The sequence below is a fragment of the Dichomitus squalens genome (genome assembly GCF_000275845.1).
Source record: "Dichomitus squalens LYAD-421 SS1 unplaced genomic scaffold DICSQscaffold_33, whole genome shotgun sequence".
In the NCBI taxonomy this organism is placed as follows: domain Eukaryota; kingdom Fungi; phylum Basidiomycota; class Agaricomycetes; order Polyporales; family Polyporaceae; genus Dichomitus; species Dichomitus squalens.
This window is the reverse complement of record NW_006766915.1, coordinates 287,263-304,798: the sequence shown is the minus strand read 5'-3', so window position 1 is coordinate 304,798 and position 17,536 is coordinate 287,263. Positions and strand designations below refer to the sequence as shown.

General features: G+C 55.3%; 6 protein-coding genes and 1 non-coding gene across 7 annotated transcripts; 3 read left to right on the top strand and 4 right to left on the bottom strand.

Moving 5' to 3' along the window:
- Positions 1–1,142: 1,142 nt before the first annotated feature.
- Positions 1,143–2,985, bottom strand: DICSQDRAFT_89976 (uncharacterized protein). Its single transcript, XM_007368257.1, has 5 exons — positions 2,856–2,985; positions 2,161–2,790; positions 1,550–2,108; positions 1,346–1,495; positions 1,143–1,282 (listed from the first exon to the last, which is right to left on the bottom strand). Exons 2-4 carry the CDS (start codon positions 2,780–2,782, stop codon positions 1,405–1,407), a joined length of 1,272 nt encoding a protein of 423 aa, XP_007368319.1. The 5' UTR covers positions 2,783–2,790; positions 2,856–2,985; the 3' UTR covers positions 1,143–1,282; positions 1,346–1,404.
- Positions 2,986–3,226: 241 nt separating this feature from the next.
- On the bottom strand, positions 3,227–4,691 carry DICSQDRAFT_182241 (NAD(P)-binding protein). Its single transcript, XM_007368256.1, has 4 exons — positions 4,351–4,691; positions 3,753–4,273; positions 3,581–3,699; positions 3,227–3,524 (listed from the first exon to the last, which is right to left on the bottom strand). The coding sequence occupies exons 1-4, from the start codon at positions 4,549–4,551 to the stop codon at positions 3,337–3,339; spliced, it is 1,029 nt and encodes a 342-aa protein (XP_007368318.1). The 5' UTR covers positions 4,552–4,691; the 3' UTR covers positions 3,227–3,336.
- A 447-nt stretch (positions 4,692–5,138) lies between these two features.
- On the bottom strand, positions 5,139–7,005 carry DICSQDRAFT_138909 (NAD(P)-binding protein). Its single transcript, XM_007368255.1, has 4 exons — positions 6,732–7,005; positions 6,143–6,663; positions 5,970–6,088; positions 5,139–5,906 (listed from the first exon to the last, which is right to left on the bottom strand). Exons 1-4 carry the CDS (start codon positions 6,930–6,932, stop codon positions 5,719–5,721), a joined length of 1,029 nt encoding a protein of 342 aa, XP_007368317.1. The 5' UTR covers positions 6,933–7,005; the 3' UTR covers positions 5,139–5,718.
- A 756-nt stretch (positions 7,006–7,761) lies between these two features.
- Positions 7,762–7,840, bottom strand: DICSQDRAFT_t144. Its single transcript has one exon. It is a non-coding gene; the product is annotated as a tRNA-Gln (tRNA).
- A 1,010-nt stretch (positions 7,841–8,850) lies between these two features.
- Positions 8,851–13,376, top strand: DICSQDRAFT_138908 (ATP-citrate synthase). Its single transcript, XM_007368254.1, has 8 exons — positions 8,851–9,007; positions 9,069–9,379; positions 9,703–10,233; positions 10,292–10,553; positions 10,607–11,555; positions 11,610–12,404; positions 12,468–12,658; positions 12,716–13,376. Exons 1-8 carry the CDS (start codon positions 8,995–8,997, stop codon positions 13,132–13,134), a joined length of 3,471 nt encoding a protein of 1,156 aa, XP_007368316.1. The 5' UTR covers positions 8,851–8,994; the 3' UTR covers positions 13,135–13,376.
- Positions 13,377–14,987: 1,611 nt separating this feature from the next.
- DICSQDRAFT_44631 (uncharacterized protein) lies at positions 14,988–15,410 on the top strand (the record flags this gene model as incomplete). The annotated part of the gene is made up of 2 exons (XM_007368253.1): positions 14,988–15,092; positions 15,153–15,410. Coding segments are annotated over 2 exons (363 nt in total), but the record flags the coding sequence as incomplete, so codon positions are not given.
- Positions 15,411–16,064: 654 nt separating this feature from the next.
- On the top strand, positions 16,065–17,375 carry DICSQDRAFT_172502 (uncharacterized protein; the record flags this gene model as incomplete). The annotated part of the gene is made up of 1 exon (XM_007368252.1): positions 16,065–17,375. One exon carries the CDS (start codon positions 16,065–16,067, stop codon positions 17,373–17,375), a length of 1,311 nt encoding a protein of 436 aa, XP_007368314.1.
- Positions 17,376–17,536: the final 161 nt, after the last annotated feature.

Here is a 17,536-nt window from a genome sequence, read left to right as displayed (position 1 = left end):
GGTCTCTGCTTCTGAGGAACTGCCGCCTCCCAGATGTCTCAGCTACGTCTACTGCATCCTGCCGAATGTCTTCAAGCTCTCCCCCATCTTGGGCGCTGAATGACCACTTACTGATGAGCTTGCGATCGTCAACATGCACCTTGGATCATTGACCATGTGACACTCTCCGCAAGCCTGCAAGCCCTCACTTGTCCCGGCATGTGGGCGACTTGGGTTGAAGTTCAACATGTATATTGGGCTCAACGCGGTTTGGGTTTCTCTCTGCACGTCGATTTCAAGGAGATGCATATGGAGATTCCTCACAAGGAACCCCGCGGCCAGCAGGGAGGGCCCTCTACAAGCCGCGCGCTAGCTTTCAACCGCACGCTAGCTTTCAACCGCAACAGGCCACGCATCCCTCTAGATCTGTTTCGTAAGTCTATATAGCGAACATATGTATTGTCTGCAATTGTACGCCCAAGCGATTACTGCGCGGTGGATGTGCGGTCCCGCATGAGCTCGCGAATGGGTCGGGGAGCACGCGCTCACAAATTGATTAAAGTTTGCTAAGTGACGTCAGATAAGCCGTGCTACGTAGTATCCATCGCGCATTCTCCACACTCGGGAATGTGCAGAGAATGTGCAGGCAACGTCTGGACAATCTATGGAGTCTTCGTGGAAAAGACGCACATTCTCCTCTGTTGGAGAATGTGGCGGCAATGTGGGGAGAACGTGGCGGCAATGTGCTCATTCTCCGCTTGTTCTCCTCCCGCCAAAATCTGGCACTTCACGCTGTGGCGTGAGTGTGCGCGCATGAGCTTGCCGTGGGATCCGGTACCGTCAGCGTGTGAATGCTACCCCCTTTTAGTTGTTGACTGCCCTTTGTTGGGCATAGAAGATGATTGGCAAGTGGGAGAAGGGAGGCGGTATGGCCTGGCAGTACAGACTGAACTTAGATGGTGGGAGACACGAAAGGGCGTACCGAGGGCGTCTACCGTACGTGCTCCGGGTAAGAGGGACTTGGAAGCTGATGAACGCTACCCCCTCAACAAACGAAGAGGTCTTCCGAAGTCAAATTAAGGTGGACAGAGCGAATCTGCATATTGGCATACAGCACGAGGATGATTGTCTGCCGTCTTGATCGCTCCACACACCGTTCAGGGAGGAAATGCAACAATCAAGAAGTAGACGTAGTGTTCTATACACCGAATATACTCATTGGCAATCGCCTTATTAGGCTAGACAACGGACCCATCAGGAATCATGGCACAAATTAAGTATCCAACGATGGGCTCGTCGATGCCTATTGACAGTACTGGGGTCAGCACTAATCAAGGCGATCCTAACGGAAACAACTGTTACGCACATCTGTAGCGTCGGACGTTCTTCGGATGAGACAAAGAGGTGGATAGTCGTAGCTAACAGCTAAACTTCTGTAGCCCGCAGACCGTCACTCCCCAAGTCAGGAAATGCGTTGCAATACTGCAACCTTAGCAAAGGCAGCATGTAGTCCCACCTGAGGAAAGACTTGAGCAGCTGGTCAGACGCAGAGAGCCCTCAACTAACGCACCACGTCCACGCATCTCTGACGCTATCCCTGGACTGTCCTTCCGGAACCTTCCGATGCTCCAGATTTCCTTGGTTGTAGAAGAAGGGGACAATGCATCGTATGTATTGTTCGTCGGGAGCGGTGTAACGCCAGCGTAAGATGGTCGTCTTGATCGGTACATGTTTGACAGCAATGGCGCTGAATTGGAGCTCGAGTTTCCAACCGCACTCGGCAACAGGGTCCCATCCGGGATGAGGACTCGATACAGACGGTGGTGGCGGCGCAGTAACTCCGGTCGTATCGAAATGAATAACCCAGGAGCGGCTGTCGCACACCCAGCGTCTTTGGTCAATAGCCCACCAGGGCGCGTACAGGGGATTACCCGGTGTTGCGATGAATTCCAAGAGCGGGGACCGCCTGGCGAGCATGCGCCACCCACGGGAGGAGTACTTGGCGAGAGCGTTCTCGGAATTTGTGGAATGAAAGTCCTCGTGGATGATCAGGGCTTCTCGACGCGCGAAGGTGGCGTGTGGGTACAGTGAGTAAGCGGCATTGTAAGTGATGACATTCATCACACATGCTAAGGAGTGTCATTCGCCTTGCAGCCACATAGTTCGCAGAATGAGACGTACTGGAGTGGAAATCCAATATAGATGCAAGGGGCGAAAGGCGCGAGACGACAATCTGGACTTTGAGGATCTCGTTCGGCGCGACACTACGCTCGAAGCTGTAGACAGCGCGCACGCTCCTCATGTTGTAGAGTAAGCCCGCCTCGTCGTCGTTCTCGACAGCCTCCGGTGGGAGGTCGATGTTCGCGAGAATGCGTTCCGCTTCGTCCCTGTACACCTGCCGTTGCCATTCCCTGGGCAAGTATGTGTAACCTTCCTTTTCGAGCCATAGGCCGACCTCAGCAATGCTCCGGTCGGGATGGACATATAGGTCGAGGTCGGAGTCCGGGTAATACGTACGGTCGAACAGCTGCAGTGCGAAAGAACCAGAAATGACCATGTGTGTTCGGGCCATAAGTGATCGGAAGGCGAAAGAATCACCGAAAGAACGTGAGAGTCTTCGATTCACATTGTACGCTCTCAGGCTGAAGTCTTGGACGCCGCTATGAATGACGCGATTCACAGAAGACATACGAATGAGCTCGCGAGGGCTCAGGCGCGAGAAGACGTTGTCGTAGATGGGATGCCTGCTGAACATCCGTGTTAGAGGATGTCCAGAGATGTCGACAGACATGGGCACATCCATTGAGGTTACTACGCAAGGATGAAAGACGGCCGGATGAGCATGTCACGGCCTTATTGCCAGCTGAAGCACCTACAAGTAATGTGCACCGTTTGTAGGCCTGGTCGGCCGGATACGGCAACGACAAACTCGGCAAGAGACTCGAGCGATATGCCTACGACTTTGTGCCGCACTCAAGCAGTAATCACAGAGTAGAGACTCGGGAGGTGAAGTTGGCTCGAGAGGTAGAGTTGAACCCGATCTACACGGAGATAGTCTCGGATAATGCCGGAATCTCAGATTGTCATGGAACGTCGGAAGTCTTGCGGCTAGACATCGTCCCTTTTTGAACACATCACTAGAATCCCGGTCTATACTGATTTCAACGTCGAGGTGACGGTCGTGAACTCCATTCCTAGTGCAGGATGCGAACGGGGTTCATGGTCAACTCTGACCTCCATTCGGTATAAGTCATGCAAGTGATTGTCTCTATATGTATGGTACATTCAATCGTATCGTCATCTTCCGTACTATGTAGTGCTATCAGAGTGTCTAGAACAACCCAAGTCACGACAAGCTTACAGCCAGCCGCGCGCCTTGAAGTCTTCGAGCGAATCCCGTGTCGTCTCGTCGATGGTATGATACTTCATTCCCAAGGTCTCAACGCCCTTGCGGTTGTCGTGTGAGATCATGTATACTGCTTTCGAGGGGTCGTAAGAGGTGTTTCCGGCCGGAAGCTTATTCGACCAGCGGTGAGCAGCAGAGACTGGTACCGAACTAGAGGTGAGTCTTTATCCCAAGCCACGGACACTAGCGACGCACCGAATTCTTGATACTTGTAGCTACCTGCGCAGATGATGAAGCGTTGGCCACCTGCGGCAGGCGTCTTGAATGCGCGTGTATGGGCTTCTGCGATGTCGCGTACGTCGACGAACGTCGCGCTGTCGATCGATTGTCAGGGACTACTTATGCACTTGAAGAAGTATGTACATACCCATCGTTTGCGAGAGTCTCATTGCTCGCTGCGCCCTTGACGACGTAGTTGTACCACATGAGCATTGAAGTACCCATCTCTTCCGGCTTCTTCACATCATGAATGTTCGGTCCAAAGACGAACGGCGGGTTCAACACCGTCAAGTCGAATGGGACCTTATCCTTGCGCTCCAGCCACCAATCCCACGCCGCACGCTCAGCGAGCGTCTTGCTCGCACAGTACTTCGCTGATGGCGAAGCGTCACGGCCCTTCTCCTTTACCTCGGCAACCGACGCCTCATTCCATGCAGACTCGTCAAAGAAGCCGGGCTTGTCACCGGGAAGTTGAACCGCTGCTGTGGAGGAAAGAACGACTATGCGCTTCACGTTCTGGCCGTGCGCCTCTGCGGCCTTGAGAACGGACAGGGTACCCTGGACGGCAGGGACGATCATCTCGTCGGGTTCGACGGAGTTCAGGTGGAAAGGCGAGGCGGTGTGCGCAATGGCATCGACATCCTTGACCCATTCGGCGAACATGTCCTCCTGAGGAAATAGATTGAGGGCATTGTCAGTACCAAATCTACATTGAAGACGGGCAGCATGCTGCTAGGCAGACGGACCTTGGTGATGTCGGAGACCACGACTACTTCGAACTTGTCGCCGAAAGACTTGAAGTATGATCGGAGGTACGTCGCCTTGCTCTCCGAGCGGACAGTGCCGCGCACGGCAAACCCAGCTTCGAGGAGGGACTTGACAATCCAAACGGCGATGTACCCGTTGGCTCCAGTGACCAAGATCTTCCCTGAGGTGATAGCGGGCATACTTGAACGTGTAGAGGTCGTGTGCGATGAATGCTTCTAGAGCGATGGTTGTAAGGTATGTTTCTGTCCCTTCCCGGCGCTGGCCAGTACTTATACCGTTTGGCCATGGATTTTGTCCACTCCACCGCGTGCCATATGACATACGGTAAGCACTCGGGACGGAGGTTCTAGGACCCGCTGGTCAAGGCGCGAACATCATTTCCGGTATCCGGCTTCTGTGGTGAACATTTCCACGCCACGCTAACCGGTGGAAGGATCCAGGAGAGTAAGCACAAGAAAATCGTGCGCGTGCATCGGAGGCTTTTTCTTTGATGGGCGATGAGCTGTGAGTCCGTTCGGATAATGGGAATAAGTTTTCCAGTAAGCTCGATTCCCGACCGGACAAAATCCTACAGATTCATCTACAGTTTTATGGCCGCATTCGGTTGCCGCTTTGAAAGCCGGAGAACCAGTGTGTCAGCTCTGCTGGGTAAACCATTAAACACGCAACGCCCGGTTGTGAGAAGCAGCGGCGCCCACCTGGTCCCTTGGCTTCGGAAAGCACTTTCCTGCACTACACATCCGCTCCTGATACCGGGATAGCGCAAGCTCACACGTCATCGATTCGTCGACGACACTGGGCCGCCGGCGCCACAGAATCCGACTTGCAGATCGAGGGGCGCTATCGTTCCCATATTTGGTTGGATTTACCGGTGTCCCTCACCCGGAGGCTTCGGCCGAAAGTCTTGGTGCAGACGGCTGAATCTGTCAGCCTTCGTACCCATCCCTCTGTACGGAGGTGCGATGATACTCGTGATGTGGTTTTTCCTAGATCCTAAAAGGGATTAGGTCGTCGCTAGTGGAGATCGGGACGATCGTTCCTACTATAGACTCCAAGTGAGCAATAATGCTGCGCTCGCCCCGGGCCCATCGCCCGATACTGGCTTGTATACATTGCTTTGAGACATAGAATGTAAAGTACGCGTTCGCTACAAGGATTCCTCACCAGCATTTTGCAGTGAGCTGAAGGCAATTTTCCGATATGCGCCCTGTATTATCAGCGATTCTGTTGGACGAACAGGAGATATAGGTGTTGTACAATCCATTAGCGATTCTCTTGCTGCCACACTCGTGAGCGGAGTATTCATACATAAGACAGAGCACCCGACCAGCTTGCACCCAACCGGCTTACAGCCAGCCACGTGCCTTGAAGTCCTCAAGCGAGTCCCGAGTAACCTCCTCGATGCTACGGTACCGTACGTCGAGCGTCGCAATGCCTTTACGGTTATCGTACCGAAGCACATGCACCGCTTTCGAGGGGTCGTATGATGTGTTACCGGCAGGCAGCTTGTCCGACCAACGATGAGCAGCAGACACTAGGGAAAGGATGGCAGGTCAGCTTCATGCTCCGAGATGTGATCGAGACTGGAATCGCTCACCGAAGTCTTGCCATTTGTAGGGACCCGCAGAGATGATGAAGCGTTCGCCGCCTGCCGCAGGCGTCTGAATTGCCAGCGTGTGCGCCTGCGAAATATCTCGCACGTCGACGTAGTTTGCACTATGGGAGATCGGTCACCCTCATAGCACTGAAAGAGACGGAGGCGAAGCCTACCCGGTGTTTGCGAGCGCGTCGTCGCTCAGCCCGCCCTCGACGACGCTCTTGTACCACAGGCGCGCCGACTCACCCAGGTTCTCCGGCTTGTCGACATCGTGGATGTTCGGCCCGAACACGAACGGCGGGTTCAGCGCCGTCAAGTCCCACTGGAGCTTGTCCTTGCGCTCCGCGTACCACTGCCACGCCCCGCGCTCCGCAAGCGTCTTGCTCGCCTGATACTTCTGTGCCGCGCTCGCATCGCGCCCCTTCTCCTTGACCGCCGCGATCGCATCCTCGTTCCAAGAGGACTCGTCGAGAAGGGTGGGCTCCGAGACCACGCGGGTGACCGCGGCGGTAGAGGAGAGGACGACAACGCGTTTGACGCGCGCGCCGTGCGCCTCCGCGGCCTTGAGGACGGAGAGGGTGCCCGCGACGGCGGGGTTGATGATCTCATCGGGCTCGACAGCATTCATGTGGAAGGGCGAAGCGGTGTGCGCGATCGCGTCGACATCGGTGACGTGCTCCGCGAACGCGTCGTCCTACAGACTGTGCGTTAGTATCATGTAGTAGTAGAGCGCGCAACGAGAACGCAGGGAGCATGACAGACCTTGGTGATGTCCGGGACGATGACCGCCTCGAATTTGTCCCCTGACGACTGGAAGTACGAGCGCAGGTAGGCCGCCTTGCTCTCCGAACGCACGGTGCCACGCACGGCGAACCCGGCTTCGAGAAGGGACTTGACGATCCAGACGGCGATGTAGCCGTTCGCACCTGTGACGAGGACCTTTCCCGAAGTGATGGCCGGCATGTCTGTTAGCTGTGTGCTGTGAGTCTGCTGGCCCTTCGCCCTGTGCGACCCTCCTTTATACTTCGTGAGGGTGGAGTCGGATTCGCGAAGAGAACATACCAAAAGAAAACGTCAGAATGTCGTAGAAGAACACGCGCTCACGCAGGATAAAAACGACAGGGGGATGCATTTGCTGAGTAAGGGTCGGCGTGTACAAGTAGGATCCATTTCAGAGCGAAGTGTTATCCCCGATGTCGCGATTGATGTCACACGGACGTATGTATAGCGGCCTACAGAGCCCATTGCGAGATATTCCATATTAGCTACCGTAAAGATCATGATAAGGACAGTGTGAGTACCTTCACCATCGCCTGCCAGCACTCCTGTTTGCCCTTTCAAGTTTCTGATATGCATGCAGTGCCAATGGCGTGCTCACTGGCAGGGTCCCAAGAGATCGCTATTGAGTTATGTAGTCTTGGCTGGCTACAGTTGCCAGTTCGCCATCTCTATTCATCAACGGAAAGAACAACGTGCCAGGGTACATGCCACCTTTGAACTTGAGACCGACTCGGTATTGCCGTATTGTCTCGTGTAGGTTGGGGGCGGCTATGTCATGAGAAACTATGCAAAGAATAGTTCTTGGGCGAGTCTGTGACTGTGATACACTCACGATCCTGAACTTGGCTCAAGCGCGGCTCACCCAGATAATCGCAGACCTGCACGAGTAAGCTCAACGACAAGGAAAGCCATTAATGGTACGTCGTGTAAGGTGAGAAAGCTATCAGATATTGACATTCTACTGCTCAAGGGCTACATACGGCGTGAAAAATATTACTTAAACTCCTGCGACAGGCGCTGGCAGGGCTCGAACCTGGGTTTTGGGAATACAAATTCAGAATCCCAAGTGATAACCACTACGCTATAGCGCCAATGCCATGTGGACATAGACACAACGTGCTGTACATAAGTAGGACCTCCACTTGCGGCGAGCCGGTCATGGTAAATCGGCTCCACACCGTTCATTTCATTGCGGACATCTACGACTGTGGTGTAGTGGAGGCAGGGTGGTCCCGGCGTTGCGCTTTGTCGATTGTCGAAGCAGGCGGCCTGCAAGACCACCCTTGCATGCCAGGGATACTTGTAAGTACCAGGCCCAACCGTGCTGCATGACGATCGAACGTGTACCAGGTCAGAAGGTGACATATTTCAGGAACTCCAAGGTCAGCAGACAGCCAGTCTTCAGCGCAAACGCGACATTTTATATTGGCGGATCAACATGCATGCACGGCATGGCATCGTACTGAAGGTCGGCTAGGGACACGCTGGGCGTTATGTGCCGAACAGGCTGCTCGATGGAAGTGATGATAAGTGTAGACGACGGAGAAACTACATGAGCCCCGCCACGAGTATGTAGTGTGCACTCACGAAGTGCCGACACCGAGAGATGCCTCTGGAATATTGGTTCTCCGCACCGACAGAAACTCGTCCTAAGAGGCGATAAGCGACAAAACTACGTGAGACACGGGCGCACCTGGCTTGTAGAATAATTCGGACTCGGGAAAGGGAAATGACTGGTTCATGACGAAATGATGCCGTGGCCTGATGACGCTGAGTTCACACAACGGCATCGTTGACCTCGGTACTCAATATTCGGAGAACGCTAGAATCGAAGATGGCTGCGGGCTCAAGGGTGCGTCTTGTATGGACGATTGTGGGACGCGTACGATGGGACGTCTCTTACGGGTGAGACCTGCTGCGAATTGTTCTGAAACAAGATGATAGCTAGTACTGTAGTTTACGGTCGTACGAGCGTTGTCGGCGCGGGCCAATGGGACAGAGAGTAGGGATAGAATGGTCGTGCTGGTCGTGCGAAATTTGGGGGCTAGAAAGGGAAGAGGAGATGCACGCGGGCGGTTATTGATGCACGATGCCCCCACTTTGAATTTTCAGAAAGTGAGGCGACTGGCCTCGACGTCCGCCCAACGTCCCTTAAATACCCCTCAGGCCACTTCCGCTTCGCTCGCCTGTGCCCTCTCCCCTCTCCCTCCATCTTCCCATCTCCTCCAGTGCAGACTCGTCCAAAATGTCTTCGAAAGGTACAGTAGCTTCCACGCGATGTCCTGCCGATCTAGCGTGCTAATATATGCGCCGTTCCAGCCATTCGTGAATATGATGCTAAGCTCCTCCTCGCGTACTGGTTAGAGCGCGCTCCTGCGGTCGACTCCAACGCCCAGGTTGCGACTCCGTTCGTCTACCCTTCCCCCAAAGTCGCTCAGATTTCCTGGGATTCCGCTACCAACGCGATCACCCCCGACACCCAGCTGCCCAGCTGGGTCTTCACGACGAAGCTTGTCGCGAAACCTGACCAACTGATCAAGCGTCGTGGAAAGGCCGGTCTTCTCGCTCTCAACAAGGACTGGGAAGAGGCGAAGGAGTGGATCCGGCAGCGCGCGGGCAAGCCGCAGAAGGTGAGCACATCTGTTCCGCAATTCTCTTGCACGCGTCCTATCAGCGCTCCTCGCTATCTTCGCGATCGATTGCGAGTGTGACATACTTCGTCTCGAGTGACCATACGTCGGCCCCAAACTGCCCTGTGCATCGCGACGCGTCTCAGAACGCGTCTTGCGCGAGGTCGCTTAGAACGCGTCAGGCTACACACGTGATTGCGGCTGACCGCGTTCCGTTCTCATTCCTACGCCTGTTATATCGCCTCCGATCCCAGATCTGCCGCGCCGCCATATTCTTCTCATTTCCTTTTGGATCGGTGATGAACTGACGTTTTCTGGTGCAGGTCGAGTCCGTGACTGGCACACTCAACAACTTCATTGTCGAGCCCTTCCTCCCTCACCCCTCTGATGCCGAATATTACGTCTGCATAAACTCCGAGCGCGAAGGCGACTATATCCTCTTCACCCACGAGGGTGGTGTCGATATCGGCGATGTTGATGCTAAGGCTCTCAAGCTGAGCCTCCCCGTCAACGCGCCATTCCCGTCGCGTCAGACAATCGCCGACACCCTTCTGAAACACGTCCCTGCGGCCAAGAAGGAGACTCTTGTCGACTTCCTCATCCGCCTTTACTCTGTCTACGTCGACCTGCACTTTGCGTACCTCGAGATCAACCCCCTCGTCGTCCTCGATGGCGTCAACGGCGGCCAGCCCACCATCCACTACCTCGACATGGCTGCAAAGCTTGACCAGACTGCCGAATCGATCTGCGGACCTAAGTGGGCCATTGCCCGTGATCTGTCCGTCTACGAGTCCGGTTCCCAGGCGGTCACATCTAAGGGCAAGGCTGTCTCTGCTGATCGTGGCCCTCCCATGGTATGCTAAACATTGAATTAAGGTTGGGCTGTATGCTTAATGACGGATTTTTGCCCAGGTTTGGCCTGCGCCTTTTGGCCGCGACCTTACGAAGGAGGAGGCGTACATCCAGAAGCTCGATGCTTCGACGGGTGCATCGCTCAAGCTTACCGTCCTTAACGCCGAGGGTCGTATTTGGACCATGGTTGCTGGTGGTGGCGCTTCGGTCGTCTACTCCGATGCTATCGCTGCCCATGGCTTCGCTCATGAGCTCGCCAACTACGGCGAGTACTCCGGTGCTCCCTCCGAGGGACAGACTTATGAGTATGCTAAGACCATTCGTATGTGCACATTCTGCGTACCTCTCGCGGCATAGGCTGACACATTTGTCTAGTCGATCTCCTGACCCGTGGCACTCCTCGCCCCGATGGCAAGATTCTCATCATTGGTGGTGGAATCGCCAACTTCACAAACGTCGCCGCCACCTTCAAGGGTATCATCCGTGCCTTGAAGGAGTTCAAGGCCCCCCTCATCGCGCACAAGGTCAAGATTTACGTCCGTCGTGGTGGCCCCAACTACCAGGAGGGTCTCAAGGCAATGCGTCTCCTTGGCGAGTCGCTCGGCGTCCCCATCAAGGTCTACGGCCCTGATACTCACATCACCGCGATCGTTCCTCTTGCCCTGGGTGTGACAACCAAGCAGTCGAACCTCCACTCCATCGCGCCCACCCCTATCAGCCCGCCTTCCCCCAAGGGTGCCGCCTCTGGCAAGGACATCGAGCCTGAGCCCACCGTCGGCACCATCCACCCCGATGGCGAGCGCACCCAGCCTCAGGACCAGATTGTCAACTTCGACAAGAAGACTGGCGTTCACCACTCCCGCCCCTCGTACCGCCCCTTCGATGCGCAGACCCGCTCGTTCGTGTATGGCCTCCAGCCTCGTGCGATCCAGGGCATGCTCGACTTCGACTACTCGTGTGGGCGCGAGACGCCCAGTGTCGCGGCGATGATCTACCCCTTCGGCGGCCACCACATCCAGAAGTTCTACTGGGGCACCAAGGAGACGCTCCTCCCCGTCTACACCAGCGTCGCAGAGGCGGTCAAGAAGCACCCCGACGTCGACGTCGTCGTCAACTTCGCCTCGTCGCGCTCCGTCTACTCGAGTACGCTCGAGATTTTCGAGTTCCCCCAGATCAAGAGCATCGCGCTTATCGCTGAGGGAGTCCCTGAGAGGCACGCACGCGAGATCCTCCACCTTGCGAAGCAGAAGGGCGTCCTCATCATCGGTCCTGCGACCGTCGGTGGCATCAAGCCTGGCTGCTTCAGGATCGGTAACTCTGGAGGGTGAGCTTGTTGCCTCCACCTTTCGCAGCTTTCATATACTGACCGCCCGCCTAGTATGATGGACAACATCATCGCCTCCAAGCTCTACCGCCCTGGCTCCGTTGGCTACGTCTCGAAGTCTGGTGGTATGTCGAACGAGCTCAACAACATCCTCTCCCTCACTACCAATGGTACCTACGAGGGTATCGCCATCGGCGGTGACCGCTACCCCGGCTCGACCTTTATCGATCACTTGCTTCGCTACGAGCAGGACCCCGAGTGCAAGCTCCTCGTTCTCCTCGGTGAGGTCGGTGGTATCGAGGAGTACCGCGTTATCGAGGCCGTCAAGAAGGGCATCATCAAGAAGCCCATCATCGCCTGGGCGATCGGCACCTGCGCCAAGATGTTCACGACCGAGGTGCAGTTCGGCCACGCCGGCTCGCTCGCGAACTCGGACATCGAGACCGCGGACGCGAAGAACACGGCCATGCGCGCTGCGGGCTTCATCGTGCCCGACACGTTTGAGGACCTGCCCGAGGTGCTCAAGCAGACGTACGAGCGCCTCGTCGCGGGCGGGACGATCAAGCCCCAGCCGGAGCGCGAGCCGCCTGTGATCCCGATGGACTACAAGTGGGCGCAGGAGCTCGGCCTCATCCGCAAGCCTGCCGCGTTCATCTCGACGATCTCGGACGAGCGCGGGCAGGAGCTGTTGTATGCGGGCATGCGCATCTCGGACGTGTTCAAGGAGGACATCGGCGTTGGGGGCGTCGTCAGCTTGCTCTGGTTCAAGCGCCGGCTGCCGTCGTGGGCGACCAAGTTCATCGAGATGGTGCTCATGCTTACTGCTGACCATGGCCCGGCGGTGTCTGGGTATGGTGTTTCTTCTCTGTATGTGTCTAGATTTCGGGGCTGACGGTCATTGCTCGATCTCAGCGCTATGAACACGATTGTCGCGACTCGTGCGGGCAAGGACCTCATCTCCTCGCTTGCGTCTGGTCTCCTCACGATCGGGTCCCGCTTCGGTGGTGCGCTTGACGAGGCTGCGAGCATGTTCTCGAATGCTCGTGACACCGGTCTTACCCCTCGCGAGTTCGTCGACACCTGCAGGAAGCAGAACAAGCTCAGTATGTCTACTTTTCCTTATCCGTACCATGTACTGTGGGCTGACTATGTACCCAAAGTCAGTGGTATTGGCCACAAGATCAAGAGCGTCAACAACCCCGATCTCCGAGTGGAGCTCGTCAAGGAGTATGTGCGCAAGCACTTCCCGAGCCACAGCCTGCTCGACTACGCGCTCGCGGTCGAGAAGGTTACGACGTCCAAGAAGGACACGCTCATTCTCAACGTCGACGGATGCATCGCTGTCTCCTTCGTCGACCTTCTCCGCGACTCGGGCGCATTCACCCCGGAGGAGGCGGATGAGTACATCAAGATTGGCACTCTTAACGGCCTCTTCGTCCTTGGGCGCAGCATCGGCTTCATCGGCCACCACCTCGACCAGAAGCGTCTCCGCGCGCCGCTCTACCGCCACCCCGCGGACGACATCTTCATCAACATGGCGGACGTGTCGCAGCCGCGCGTGCTCGGCAAGATGGCGTAGACGTCCCGACGTTGTCTGCTTTTCCGTGCTTGTTGGTTGTTGTGCTTCCAGCGGATTGATTGTTGTGGGGGATACTAGAGAGGGGAAAGAAGTGCTCATTCCTCGATTCATCTGATACGACGATTACATACGACATACCAAACGACCATCGCCACCCATTCATCGCTCACTACCGGCTCTCGTTGTACTAGCGTTTGATTAGTTTGTGAAATATAATGCCACTATAGATCTCTTTACCTTCGAATGTTGTCTCAGTTTCGACGCTAGATTGTCATTGTCGGACACCAGCCTTGGACTTTCGCCATTCATCGTACAATTGCTGACCGCCTTGATCGTCTCCAGATAGCTTCACAGGGACGCCCACAATCGATTCAGACCTCCGACGCCATTCGCACCTCGGGGCAGCAACGTGGTCGCAAGATGTTTGGTCAGCTGAGGTTCGTGCAGGCATAAGTTTCCTGTAGAATAGCTGATGAGCTTCTAAGGCTTCTAGGCAAATGTTTCATGGGAAATGTGTCTATCTCGGGCGCTCTGCCGTTCATACAAGACAACTATTGAAACCATTCAGGACCCCCTGTATCGACAGAGATATTCCCAGTTGTTGTGATGGTGCGTACTCCTCGGGCGCCGTTTCAGAACATAACGAGGAATCCAACTGCGTCTGTGCATAGGCTTCTCCTCCTCCTTCTAACACTGTTGTCACCAACAGGGACGGGAGCGTCTTGGTCGCCAGTCAAGGAACGATGACAGAGCAAGACTCGGGCTTGGGAGATAATCATATCATGCAGCAGGAAGGCAGTCAGGGGAGCAACATCGGCCTCAGTTGGCTACGAGCCCCTAGCGTCGAAGTCCACTCCGTGCCCCGGGACCCCTCTGTTGAAGTTCCCGAAGGTCCCGAGCCCTCGAATCCGGCTGCCTCGTTGCTCTTCTCTCCTGACAATCCGTTCGATAAGGCCATCGGGTATATATTCTCCCCGGATCAAGGTCCCGAGGACAAATCGCAGCCTGTCAGGATCAAGTTCGTACCGTTCTTCCCCTCTCCCCAGCCATCGAACACCAGCATTGAAGTGGCACGCGAGTTTTATCCGGCGCGCTTGACGGATTCGCCCCTCACACAAGGTAAGTTCATTGACAATAACGGGGGATTGTCGAGAGGTTTTGACGGCTTGCAATCGTCTATCGGTGAGTCGCCGCAATAGCCCTTCATACCACGTCGAGCATTGCGCTCATCACGATGTGCAGATGGATCTCCCGGGATGCATCCGGCGGCCTCGCGCCAAGGTACTTCTTTGTCCGGCTTTCCTTCCCTTGATCCCGTCAGAGCAGGCGGACCAGCGAGTACAACTCAGAGTTCCATGCCAGCTTCCCCTTACACAGGTCCTCGCGGAGAGAATGAGTTAGGTAACCAACCAGAGATGGGTCCTTCTGGCAAGAGCAGCCCTCAATCAGCTCCGCACGCTCTACCCGTGGATCGAATGGACCAATCTTCTAAACCCATCGCCCTGAGATCAGCGCTGATCATAGGCGGAGGGGAAAGACGTTCGACGAAGAGAACGGTTGCCTTCGAACGAACAAATATTGTCGAGGGCCACAGTGCAGTACCAGCAGATAATATAGGTCAAGCTCGCACTTCAGCGACGACACAGCGGAATCAGGTACGCCGGATAGTGTTGATCGAGCTCATGGTCACTAGTTGACGATGACGCAGTCGGATAGGTCGGATGCCAAGAAAACAACGGGGAACGAGCCATCAGGGAAGGCGGAGGTGAGCAGAGTGATGCCCTTGGTATTCTCATCTGACATACCCTTAGCCCAATGTAACGGATGCGCCACGGTACGATCCATTCGCTAACGTTCCGGATGTCGACATCTGGCCCTTGTACCTCCAGCACGCGTTGGCACAAGACAAGGAGACTATTCAGGCATGGGACTCTGACCTGGACTCTATCCTCATTTTCGTGAGTGATCTCCCACGTTATGAACCAGTCCATAATGCAGGAACTCAATTGTTATTGTAGGCTGCGTTGTTCTCAGCCGTCTTGACCACCTTAGTCGTCGAAACCTACAAGAATCTACAGCCAGAACCCCAAGTCGAGATGTTGCGAGCTATTCTGGCGCAACTTCAACGAAACGACGCTGCATCGTCCGCCGACATTACAACTCCAGTGCCACCCTTTCGGCTGACCGCGTCCGCCGTTCGCGTTAATATCTACTGGTTCTCAAGCCTCATTATCAGCTTGTCCACGACCCTCTTGATGATACTAGCGAAGCAATGGGTGCATTACCTACTTGCCGGCCTATCTCCTGTTCCGTCGAAAGGAGGAAGGCATCGACAATACCGAATCGATGGCTTGCAGAAGTGGAAGCTTCCTGCTGTTCTGTTGCTCCTTCCCATCCTACTTCATATCGCTCTATTGCTCTTCTTCGCTGGTCTTGTCGACTTCATCTGGGCGTTGGACGGCAACGTTGGGGCGGTCGCTTCCGCGCTCGTGATCGCGACCTTTATGGTCTATGTCGCCACCAATGTGCTCTCGTACATTTATCCGGAATGTCCATTCAAGACCTCAGTCACGGTTTTCATAGCCGTGCTTCATGAGCTTTCCAGGGTGACGTATTCCAGGCATGTGCTACACCCGAAGTTGGCCTGGATCGCGACCAGCACCATTGTGGCTAGCGTGCTTAAGTCCTAACTTGCGGGACGCGTCTTCGATCGCAGCACTGTCAAGAGAGCCATTTCCGACCTCCGTGACGACGTGGACCATGTCGTTTCCCGAGCATCCCGGTACAATACCATGCGAATTTCGTCTCTCCGTTACCAAGACGAGCAATACATCTCGCAGAACACTAGTCTTGTTGACAGCCGAGTTCTTGTGTGGATGGTTCACCACGTTAGCCGCTTGGCTAGTCCGGAGCAACTCGGATACGCTCTTATGCGTTTCCCTCACCTCGTTCGCCATCGGCAGCTGTTCATGCAAGAAGGGGCTCTACCTTTCATCGAGCGCCTTCTCCATAAATGGTTTGATGCACCCTGGAGCGAACTTGGGAGCACGCATCGCCGCAATGTAGTCGCCACCATCCGTACCCTTGGGATGCTGCTCACGGAAGCGGAGATGGACGGACTGGAATACATAGAGCCGACTGTCCCGGATGGTACCCTTACAGATCGAACCCCGTTCCTTCTTGTCCAGCGCCCCCAGCAGACGGTGCAGCAGCTACTGTCACCTCGTTCGCTTCAACTTGTTGCTCATCTCCTCACGAGGATACGAGTACTTCCCTTATCCCTCCAAGCCTTCACTCTGCGATTGTCCGTACAGCTGGGTGAAGAAGAGTCTGCAGTGCTTTGGGCGAGGTTCGATAAACACAAGGTCTTCGACGACTTTGTGTTCCGCGTCCAGAATGTCACTGTAGATGACGGACATAGTGCCGGGCTCATTCCCGCCGTGAATACAGTTATCTACCTCACACTGTGCGAGGCTGCATACCCCCTGCGCCCCTCTTCACCCTCGGATTCCAATCGCACTGTGAGCTACTGGCTGTGGTCCCTCCTTCATACCATGAATCGAGCTCCCATGGATAGCGTCGTCCTCCGCCAAATCTGTTGGGGCATGTCGGTTCTCGCTTGGACTCTGACTCCCCAGGCGAGTGGTGTCACTGCACGACCATTGATACCTCGTCTCGGGCCCGAGAGCATGCGCCAACTATCTCGCTCCCTGACAGACATGCTCTACTGGGACCAAGACGAACACGTCCTCAACACAGTCGTCATGGCTGTGGACAGTATGCTCTACCATATCGGAGCTGAAGTCAAGTGGAATGGCCACGGCGACATCTGCGAAGCACTGCACTCGTGCTATTGTGCGTTCTTGGCCGACTTACTCAGGAGGCTTCGCTCTGGCGAGACAGCTGCCCCCCGTATTTCTCTCATTCTTCCTTCGCTGATTCGAATACCAGCTTATTTGTCGTTCTTCGATCGTAACGCCTCCCTTGATGCGAAAGTGTCCCTCACGGCAACGATCTTTAGCATCTTCAAGTATCTGGTCACAGCGAAGGAAAGGCCGGAGCCAGAGTCATCGACCATGGCGAGCTCACACGAGGGCCCTGGTCCGGACACACGACGTTCAGCGGTCTCGAGGGAAGAAGACTGGATGATTAGCGTCTATACTAGACGTTGGATCTATGGGGCAACCTGCCGCTTCGTGAACCTGTACATGAATGACCCCAAGTGGAAGCTCGATTACTAGGGGCCCAAGGTCGCAGAGTTTTCCGACGGGGATGATTTCGAGTCCACAGGTCCCGACATCGTGTCCGCTGTGCAGTCAATATCCCCGCGGCAACTTGAACACGACGGCTCGCGAATGCGTCATCCGCCCGTTGTTATGCGGGCGTTCACCATTGACTCCTT